This window comes from Chelon labrosus (assembly GCF_963514085.1).
Source record: "Chelon labrosus genome assembly, chromosome: 24".
Lineage (NCBI taxonomy): Eukaryota > Metazoa > Chordata > Actinopteri > Mugiliformes > Mugilidae > Chelon > Chelon labrosus.
Genome location: NC_140357.1, coordinates 8,804,464 through 8,815,142, shown reverse-complemented (window position 1 = coordinate 8,815,142; position 10,679 = coordinate 8,804,464). Strand labels below are relative to the sequence as shown.

Here is a 10,679-nt window from a genome sequence, read left to right as displayed (position 1 = left end):
GAATAAATATGTTTGGACATCCTCTCTGCTCTGTGCTCAATGTGCACTTGTTACAGCGGGCCATTATTTATAGTCCCGCAAAGGCTCGCAGTGGTGAGAGTTGGTCTCATGGGAGATTGGGAAGTGGAGCCACAGCTACCTATAGCGGGAAAGATATACCACCTCACCCCCGCCGAGAACTTCGTGCAGGAAATGAACTCATAAATCAAGCAGTAAATTGAGTGTAGGGCCGTGTTTACTCATCTCAAGAGGTCCGCTCCTCTTCCTCCAACACAGCCCTGCTCCTTTTTTTACTGCATGACTAATGCAACGTCGCAACTCCTCTGCAGCCGCGCGCTTGTCTCTCACTCTGGTAAACTCTTATCACAAAAAGTGTGGATTTTATTTTCAAGTAAACATCGCAGCTTTGCCCTGGAGGCTACTGTGGATGTAACGTGTGGAAAAACTTTAGTCCAGAAGGAAGGGTGGCATCAGCGCCTCGTCCTACAGCTGAACTTCACTGCCTCATTGCAATGCCACTGGTGAGAGCTGCCTGTCTTTACAGCTTGCGTGTAGAGTCTCCCTTGCTAGCCTCAGGCTATCCTGACAGTCACAGGCCCTGTCCGGAGGAATTAAAATCTCTATTTATCAGGGCTCGACTGAGGTTGTCTGGGGACTGGCCGGGGAAATGGCACATTCTCTTCCAGCGTTGGGACTCTGATGGAGAGTTCAACACATGGCTGGGATAAGCCCAAGCAGGATGTTTCTTGACGGCAATTTAAAAACTGTAGTCCCTTTGTTAAGCGCTGTGAGAAGGCCAGCATTGCCCTGACTCTGAATCCCTCTTTAATCGTACGCTTAAAAGAAACATCCAAAGTATCCCTGGGTACGAGCAGTGTGTGTGTGTGTGTGAGCACGTGGATTCACCCCGCTGAGCTCCTCTCCCTATTAAAAGCGGGGAACTGTGTCGCCTCCTGCAGCCGCTCTCCATCACAGCAGCAGCGGGCAGCGTTTCCTCTGACAAAGGAGCGAAGGCCGGAGGAAGGGGTCGCCATCACTCCTCCACAATGAAGCACCCACAGCAGCCGCATGGAGCCGAGCTCAGATCAGATCTCTGCTGACCTCTGTTGGTGGCTGGGTGGAAATAAACTGAATCGTTTTCTCCCATCTTTTTCATCAATATTTTATTCATCCACGTGGAATTTGACTTTTGAAATGCCTTATTCTAATAATCTTCTGTATTCCGTTTGGTCACAGCTTTTATCTGCAACCATGAATCTACCAGCAGGTGATGTTTACAACCTCAGCAGACAGGAACTAGAAATACAGTGACATTATAAAGTAAAATAAGGGTTGCATATGAAGAAAATCACAATTTATGGTGAAATCAGAAAGGCTAGTGCACAAAAAGCATCTTCCACATTATTTAATCATTACGACAGACATACAAATTAAGAGATTTTGATGGGGGAATACAATATAGACTTAAGTTTTAAGAATAATGCTGCAATTGCATGTCAAACTAAAATAACAGCGTTATAGAGTTCATGGATTCATTCAGCCACAAGGTGGAGCCCTTTCACAAGCTCCATGCATCTACTTTTTAGTGGTGGCAAAGTTTTAAAAAAAATCTTCTCTTGCATCCCTGCAGCCATGTTTTTTTTATATATACTTTGCCATGTCTCTCTTTTTTTTTTCTCGTTTTAATCCCGTTTTCTTACACGTAAATGCACTCCCTTTGCAACACCTCCAAACACCCCTCACCCCTGTTTTCAGACTCCCCCGTTTTAAAACTTTGTCTCCCTTCCCCCCTTCTTTCTTCCCTGCGAGCTGCGTCAAGCTTAACAGGCTATAAACCGGAAATGATTTAGCTGTACCTCCAAAGTATAGGTTTGGACACATCTTCACATGTGTTTTTCTGAACAATAGGTACGCTTCAGCTCATTTTAGTAGTCTCAAATAAATAAACGTGAACGTAAATAGTCATGTTATAAGAATTAAAAGTGTAACTATATTAGATTCATATACGTTAGCTGTATTTTATTTTGAAATAAACCGGAAATCGGGTTACCTTAATGGCGGTGCTTTTTTTTCGTTTTTCTTTTTTAAAGCGAGCAGGGATTTAGGAATGTGGAGACCAGCAGCTACGTCACCCGCAAATCGCCTGGGGGTGTCGTCGATAAAAAAACTTTTTTAAAAGCTACGAATTAACATCACACCAACTGCCGTAAGTTTTTAAAAACTTAATAGCCTAATATAAAGCTGAATTGGTAATATAAAAAGCCTCTGGAGATGTATTATGTTGTTATAAAGTTTTTTGCTTTTTCTTTCTCACCCCCCCAATAAGGTTGACTTAAAAAAATGTCCGTTAGCCAGAGCAGGCACGCGGAGGTTTGAACGTTAAGCTAGCTTGTTGGTTGTGTATATAGCGAAATGTTAGAGTTGGTTGTCAAGAAAGGCGGTTTTTTAAGCTGTACTTCAGGCAAGTTCAAGCATGTTTGCCATTGTTTATGTTGAGGTTCAAACATGGGGGATGAAGAGAAGAGAGGGGAGGAAGAAAAAAAAAATAAAAAGCCTGCCCCAACATGAAGGGATTGTTTCTGAAACGTGATTCCGACAGATTAGCGGTATTTGCTGTTAGCTAGGAAACCGTTTTTTCTCTTAAGTGTTGATTTTAATCCACAATAAGACGTGGAATACATGCTAGGGTAGAACTAGTCCCTCCTTGCTCTCCGCGGGGACACATTTGCTGATTTGCCTGCCGTGTTTTGCTAACATTTCTCTCTCCCCCCCCCCTCCCCTTCAGGGAGACGCTCGTCTCCGTCTCCATGGTAACGCGGCGGACGCCCAGCCCCGGCGTTGTCGCTTCGAGCTAGGCAGCTCGAAAGGGTGGGGGGCGGAACGGAACCGGAGAGGGACGACGGCTCCTCGGTCTGTTTCTCTCTCCCGAGTGAAGGCAGGGATCGGCGGAGGATGGTAAGGAGCTCTCGGCTGCACCCAGGACACCGTCATAGGTAGATGGAGGCTGAATCCGCAGTGGAGGAATCTGTGCTTGCTGCTGTTTTTCCTCGACAAAGCAGCTGTCTTTTCTGATGCTCATGTTTAAGATGTGTTTTAAAAGCCGGGTTTAAAACCACCTTGTTGTTCTTGTAGCCGTTTCAGGACGGCGTCTACTACCCCTACACCAGTGACACCCAGGGGACCCACTCGTCAGCAGGGATCCCCTCCCTCCTGAATTCGCCTCTCAGCCAGCAATCTGCAAACGGCATGACTCCGTCCAGCGGGGCCTCGACTTTTCTCCCCTTCAAGTTCCGCCCGCGCAGGGAGAGCGTGGACTGGCGGCGGATCAACGCGGTGGACGTCGAGCTGGTGGTGAGCCAGCTGGACGTGGACGCCCTGCAGGAGCACATCAGCACGGTGACGTTCTGCAGCCTGGACGGGGAGCGGTGCCAGCGGTGCCAGAGCCCCGTGGACCCGGCCCTGGTGAAGCTCCTGAGGCTGGCGCAGCTCACGGTGGAGTGGCTCCTCCACTGCCAGGAGTTCCTCACCTACAACCTGCGCGCGGCGGAGGAGAGGCTGGCGGCCGCCGGCAGGGACCGCGAGCAGCTGCTGGCCGAGCAGAAGAAGCTGGAGGAGAAGGCGAAGGCGCTGGCCGCCGAGCTCAAGCAGCGGAAGAAGGTTATTCGCACCCAGCAGTCCCTGCTCACGCCACGAATAATCAGCAGCCAGAAGGTACTGCTGACAAGCTAAACGCTCACTCTCTAGGGGGTAACCATTTCACATATGGACGCCGAGCAGACAGCCAGCTCCATCACCCCCACCCCCTTCTCACCTCCTCTGAGCCTCGCTCCGTCATTGTTCCTATTCACAGCTCCGGCTTTGTGCATTTCACATCAGGGTTTGGAGGGAAAGAGGTTTGATCAGAATGTTTTTGTGAAAGCAGATAAAACCTAGCGTGGCTGAGTTGTTGTTTGTTTTTAAAAGAAAAGGATTTAAAGCTGCTCAGCAGATGGTGACATTTTGTGCCAGTTAGTTTTTAAATCCACTTACTACAAAGAGACATAACTGGCACTGGCTGTCTCCCTCCTCTCTCACCTTCACGTGTACATTTTGTCCTCGTTGAAGACATTTTGTCCCCCGTTACAATCTGCGTATTCATGTGTCGACTCTGTCCACCTGTGAACACCACCTCCGCCGGCTACATTTACTATAAAGCTATTTATAGCACAAATCCAAAATCTCCCTCTTCAAGTGTGCGTCTGCTGCCGCTGACCTGGCCAGGCGGTTGCCAAGGCAACGGGTGTAGTGTGTCATGGCAGCGTGCGGTTGCTAGGTGTTGCGCGAGGAGCTCGGCTAACAGAGCCGGCTCAATAATTGATAGAGAGGGCATGTGTGTGTGTGTTTTTGCGTCCTTGGAGGACCTTTTGGCACTTGCGCCGTCCACACGTCCCTCAAAACAAAACACGCGGGCTTAATTTAATTTCCAATTTCCGCGGTTAATCTAAAAGCAGTAATGTAGTTTCGCTCCTCACCGCTGTAGCACCACCACCACCACCATATGGCGCAATGAGATATCAATAGCAGAAGGTTTTAATGTTGAATGAAGTCACGGGGACAATGTGTGGCGGCGTTAAATGTAGCGTGTGATGTGTGTGTGTGTGTCCCGGTGTCTATTGTAGCTGTTAAGTGTTAGTGAGCTGGAGTGTGGCGGCGCCTGCCTCAGGGAGCAAATCAGCATCACTCACGCTATCTGTCTGTTTGGAAACACGGGTCTCGGTGGATTGTTCCTTGTTTTCATGCGTTGAACAGGAAAAAAAACATCAAGAAAGTGATTATTTTGTTAATAATCGACTAATCTTTCGGTTAACGTCCTTCTAAATAATAAGCAAACCTCTATCATTAACCATTTATTCAAATATATTGACTGATGAATAGCGTGTTGAGTCTGAGGGCTCAAAATATTCCTGCTTAAGAATGGCTTAGTTTTCTGTTTCTGTTATTTTGCACATGTATTGTGAATTTGTTGAGTGTTTCTTGATTTTTATCACCAAATTTCTCACCACCTCTCACTTTTTTCCCTGTTCTTTTAGTGTCTACATTGTGAGAAATCCTTCCTCAATTCCTCCTTTCTTCAAAATCACATGCAGCGCCGGCACCCTGACGAGTATGAGAGCCGTAAGTCAATCAAATATTAAGTTAGGATAGAAGATCCAATTAATCCAATTCACTGTATAACACATTAACTCTCTCTTTGTATTGTCTTTTTCTTCCAGAGCTGCGGTCAGACAGTGAAAAGAAATCTCAAATTGATAGCCTCAAACAGGAGATCAGCGGTCTGAAGGAGCAGATTGCTCAGCAGCAACAGACCTTGCAAGTCAAAGTAGCTCAGGTCGGGTGAAAACGTGTTACATCGAAGGCACGGATCGGGACTGAACCCATAACCATCAGAGTTGGCCATCATTCCTCTAGTGAAGCTAATTTTTTTGTGCTTGTTATTCCAGGAAAAAGAGCAGCAGTCCACGCAAAGAGACCTGTTGAGAGAACTGGATCGATTTAAGGCTGAGGAGATGGCTCGCATGGACAGGAAGATTGAAGACAGCAGGGACGGCATGCGCAGGGAGATGGAATTTCTTTACAACCGAAATATCCAAGCTCTTAATGTAAGAAAATTGTATTTTTATTATCTCTTCTTAACCGTGTTTATTGTGTTACGTTTACTTGATATGTTTGTGAACTTTCTCGCAGGAAGTAAATCAGAATCAGACGGCCAAGTCCGAAAAATCCGTCAGCCCAGCGCACTCGCAGGCAGAGAGAGATCTGGACATCTACAAGGAGATTCAGGCGCAAGCCATCCAAAAGCTGGAGCACCAAATGAAGAAACAGGTCTGCATAAAGGGGAGATGTTGTTGTATATACCCTGAAGTGATTTTTAATGCAACCTAACACGCTGAAAACATTCTCTTTTAGGATAGGAAGTGGGAAAGCCGACTGCAGGAAATACAGGCTCAGCATGAATCTGAAAAGAATCAGGTAAACTATTCTATCATTTATTAATCTGCTTTTGTTGGAATGGAAAATGCATCTCCCTCCTATTACCTTCCAGTTGCTGAACGAGCTGAGCAGTATGCAGCTGTCCGTGTCGGAGCACCAGGAGCGCAGCCAGAGGCTGCAGCAGGAGATGGGCAGGAGGCTGCAGGAGAAGGAGCAAACCATCAAGGCTCAGAGAGAGCAGGTTAACACTCACTCCCTCGCTGGAATCACTGCGCTGTTGCGATTATGTTGGTAGAGGAAGTAAGGCGGTTGTTCAGGATATCCTGTATTTGCTACATGGGGTCATATTAACACGTGAGGATACTGTACATTTGGCAGGAGCCATAGTGCACAGGAAGCTACTAATGCTTTTCCTGGAGCCGCTCCACATTCTTAGATAGGGAGCTGGAACGGGATTTTGGTTGCACATCACACTGAATGAAGCCGCTTTTAAGTTTCTAAAAGATTTTTTTGAGCACGATCATGTGATATAATAAGTTGTATTTTATCCTTTCACAGATAAGGACTATTTCCTCACATCCACCCACCAAAGTAGTGGAAGTACCAGGTACACACCTCTTTTCTAATGGCTACTTTAGAGTGTGAATGGTTGTCTGTCTCTCTGTGTTAGCCCTGCGATAGACTGGCGACCTGTCCAGGGTGTACCCCGCCTCTCGCCCGATGACAGCTGGGATAAAATGTGTATTCATGCTGTGACTAGGCTGAAGCATCTTCAAGGATTTATAATCCTAATGAACACATCTCCTTCTTTGTTTTTCAGTCATCGTCAGTGCACCAGCGCCGGAGCCCAAACAGAAAAGACTTGTGCTCGGTGAGTTTGCGGAAACCCGAGAGAATTATGATATCAAAGCCTTGTCACCCCCAGACAAGACCGAGCATGTGCTTCTGTGCATGAAGGATTTACTTCCTGTTAATGTCTGACAGCACCCTCTCTCACTAAATCAGTACTCTCGCTACATTTATTTGTTCACGACTTCTTTTAACGCTTCTTTTATTTGACTTACAATCACCTCATGTGCGGTCCAATTAGAGGAGCCAGTCTCTGCTCTAAAGCTGGATCCTATACAGGAGCTGTCAGAAGAGGAGAAAGGTAAAAGGGGCGCTAAAGCCAACAGAGCCGGTCGACTGCATGCTGTTGCATGGATGCATCGTTGTGTTCTGAGCAGCCTTTTGCTTCGGTGTGTCAGAACTGAGATCATCTTATTACGTACAGGCCTAAAAGGCATTAAGATGACCTTAGTGTGAGCCAGCTGATAGATTTTATAACGCCACGTCAGGCCTGCTTATCATCATGTCCGTCCATCATCTTGTCGCGATGTTTGTGGCAAGCAAATTCGTAGCCATTCTCCTCTTCTGCCTGCCCTGCTGCAGTCACATCCACCCTCTGACTGAATCTGTGGCTTGTCTTCTACTGTGAAATTTGAAATGCATGCTCATCTTTTTCTCTTTTTTTTTTTTTTTTACCTGCGTGTGCATAAAAAGATTGACCGAGTGTGATTTTATTTCACAGACTCCCACAGCAGCGTGTCTGAGAGGAGGCCGGTGGAGAAGAAGCCTGAGCCTGCGCCTGAAAGGAAACAGAGGGTGACGGCCAGCGCTTTGAGACGCAACCCCAACATCAAGAAAGATATGCGACCAGAGCTCGAACAAGCCGTTATCAAGAAGCTGGAGAACCTGGGGGTCAAACCTGTACGTTACACGCAAAGAATATACTAGCGCATATGTTCATACTCTTTGCCTGCAAACTCTGACTTAAGTCCCTTCTGACTCTTCTCAGGATCAGAGTGGTCTGAAGAACAAAGAGCTCACTTCTGTCCTAGCCAAGGTGACTTCAAAGCGGGAGAGCATTGCAAAGGCGTTGCCGGACTTCTGGCGCCAGCGGGACGAGATAGCCAGCGTTGTGGAGCAGAAGCTGGGTGGTGAGAGGAGAGGCAGCGATCCTGCTCCGGAGTCGCAGGCCAAATCCAGACACCCAGTTCAAGGTGCTTTCCAGGACTGAGTCACCAAAAAGCCTCTTAGCACATGAGATCATCTTTTAAACTCCCACTCTGAGAGGCCGAGATAGTTGCATTAAAGAATCTGCGAGTTTATTGTGAGACAATTTCACAATTAAGACTTTTTGTTGCATGTTCATAGAGGTTTAATTTGCAGTAATTGGCTTCGACTACATGTGCATCTAACTCTACCGGTGTAATCTGCCAAAGCTTGTTTGCTGCCACGTAAGCCGGCGTAAACCCTGACACACTTCCTGATCTGCTAATTGTGTTTATACTGTCTACTTTGTCTACGTGTAGTGCTGCAGATCCGGCCTCGATCCAGCAGCCTGCCCTCCAGAGGGAGCCAGGGGACGTCTGCAAATGCAGTCAAACAGCCGAAGACCCCTCAGCCGGCACCGAGGACCAAACCCGCCGCCCAGCCCAAGACGTCCACGCCCAACGCCAAGTCTGCTTCGAGGATCGTCACAGCCAAGTATGGGAAAACGTCTTTTTTCATCCTTTCAATAAAATTAAAACGGTGCGCTTGGTCTGTCCTCACCACCGTGCTTGTGTGGTTCTTCAGGACGCCTCCCTTCAGCTCAGACGAGGAATCTGAAGAAGAGGACACGGACACGGAGGAGGAACCGCCCCAAAAACACCAGAGGGGCAAATTACCCCAGTCCAGACTAAACCAGGCGCCTCCGGTCCAGATCAGAGCAAGCAAAAGCAGCCCAGGCCTGGTCAGGCAGGCTGTAGTCAGGCAGTCTTCATCCTCCAATCTGCTGCGGTCCCGGGCATCGGTGACCAAGACGGCAGTCACAAAGATAGAAAGCGACGAAGAAGAAGAGGAGGATGAATGGTCAGAACTGAGCGAGCTGCAGGAGATCGACCCCAAACAGCTCCAGAGCTTCAAAGACCAGAACGGCAACGTGGATAAGAGAAACTATGGTAAAGGTTAGTCGCCCGTTTACAGAACTGCTAAATTAGTTTCTAATTATTCATTTGATAATAGTGAAAAGCTGTAATGTCTGTTTTTATTTTTTATAAGAAAATAGAGAAGTGGTGCGTGTTAAAAAACCTTAACGACCATAAAATGTTTAATTTATAATCAGTTATCATGACCCTGAAGACTGACTCATTTAAAAACCATCATGGGTAAGAATGTAAACAGAATGAGTCATGGAACTAAACTAGGGGCTTTGCACTTCCTGCATATTCTTGCCAGAGTTTAGTTATTCGTTTAATTGTATTTGTTTTCTTGCAGAGAACAAAATCACTGACCTGGCCAGAAAAATGGAGAAGCAGTTTGCAGAGAGAGCGGTAAAGAAACCAGCAGGGGGCGTGAGCGTCTTACCTCAGAGGAAGGACGAGGTTCAGGAACTGTCTGTAAGTTTCTGGTTTGTGACTGATGCTATACTCTACAAACGAATAATCAGCTTCTAGATCGAAATAAAGACAGATAAGTAACATTTCTCTGTGTCGCAACAGTACACAGATCTAGAGGAGAGCAGTGAGTGGGTGGTCTCCTCCTTAGAGGACAGACAGGAAGTGTCTAAACCGGCATCTCTCCACGGCTCTGGTCAACTGAGGAAGAGCCTGGACTCACCCAGCACCAGCGTCTGGGGAACCTCCACAGGAAGGGGTCCCAAATCAGGTCAGTGACGACACGTTGACATTTTGCCGTATTTAGACCTCTGTCGAGATGGATCGTAACCACGGTCGTCTTGTTTCCCGGCAGGTCTGACTGAAGCTGGAACAGGAAGCACCCTGAAGAGCAGCCTGTGCTCCCTCAGCGACATCAGCGACTCCGAAGACATTAGCAATAAGCATAGCAAACACTACAGCTGATCAGGTGACGCAGCACAGACACAAAGACCTCAGTCGACTCTGACAGCTTCAGTCAAAGCCAAATATTTTGTACTTATACTTAATATCTGAAACTTATAATAATAGAGCAGAAAGCAATACTTTATATACATATATATAAAAGGGAATTTGTGCGTTTATGACTTGTAGATAGAAAAAAGACCGTCTCGTGCCCTGTGCCAATTCTTTGCTTGCCTTAGACACTTTCAGTATTCCATCTTTTTTTACTAGGCTGTGTTTTGTATCCTCAGTGACACACAGTGTAACTCCAGGCTGTTTTCGGTACTGTAGTTTGTGTAACATTTTGTACATCAAATTTTTATAATGCCTTCATGTGACGAATGGAGCAGTTAGACGTGACTCTGTATAGAAAATATTTATACAATAAATGCAATAAAAGACTTCTTTGGGGAACAAATGACTAATTTATTACAGTTTTCAAGGTACAACTCCCTGCACGCTGTTAATATTTACATTTTTTAACATGATCAACTCAACTAATAGTATGCAAACCAGACAAATATGACCGTTTCATACAGGGGACAACAGAAAAAATAAAAACAAACGTGTTAATGTAGACGCATCATATGTCCAACACAAATTTGAGAATAATTTAAAAAGGAACTGTTCAAACTTGCAGTAAAATGTCTCTTTACAGTGGAAATAACTGAGCATGCATTAGACACAAACATTACATTAGTATAAACTGTAGGATTAGAGGCTTTGGAGGAAAAGAAATTTCAAAATAAAAGTTTTAAAAAGGGGTTAAATCAATGTTTTGTCATCTTTTCAATCACAGTGGTTCCT

General features: G+C 46.1%; 1 protein-coding gene across 3 annotated transcripts; it reads left to right on the top strand.

Moving 5' to 3' along the window:
• The first annotated feature begins 2,083 nt into the window (after positions 1-2,083).
• On the top strand, positions 2,084-10,679 carry dzip1 (DAZ interacting zinc finger protein 1). 3 transcript variants are annotated; one of them, XM_084574193.1, is made up of 18 exons: positions 2,084-2,206; positions 2,786-2,955; positions 3,133-3,711; positions 5,070-5,154; positions 5,253-5,368; positions 5,481-5,639; positions 5,725-5,862; positions 5,947-6,009; positions 6,083-6,211; positions 6,529-6,577; positions 6,791-6,841; positions 7,541-7,719; positions 7,808-8,012; positions 8,325-8,499; positions 8,590-8,954; positions 9,271-9,392; positions 9,495-9,660; positions 9,745-10,679. In XM_084574193.1, the coding sequence occupies exons 2-18, from the start codon at positions 2,953-2,955 to the stop codon at positions 9,852-9,854; spliced, it is 2,694 nt and encodes an 897-aa protein (XP_084430319.1). In that variant the 5' UTR covers positions 2,084-2,206; positions 2,786-2,952; the 3' UTR covers positions 9,855-10,679. The 3 variants fall into 3 exon arrangements, with proteins under 3 accessions (XP_084430319.1, XP_084430318.1, XP_084430320.1); XM_084574192.1 differs by having other exon boundaries at positions 8,590-8,960; XM_084574194.1 differs by having other exon boundaries at positions 2,786-2,993; positions 8,590-8,960.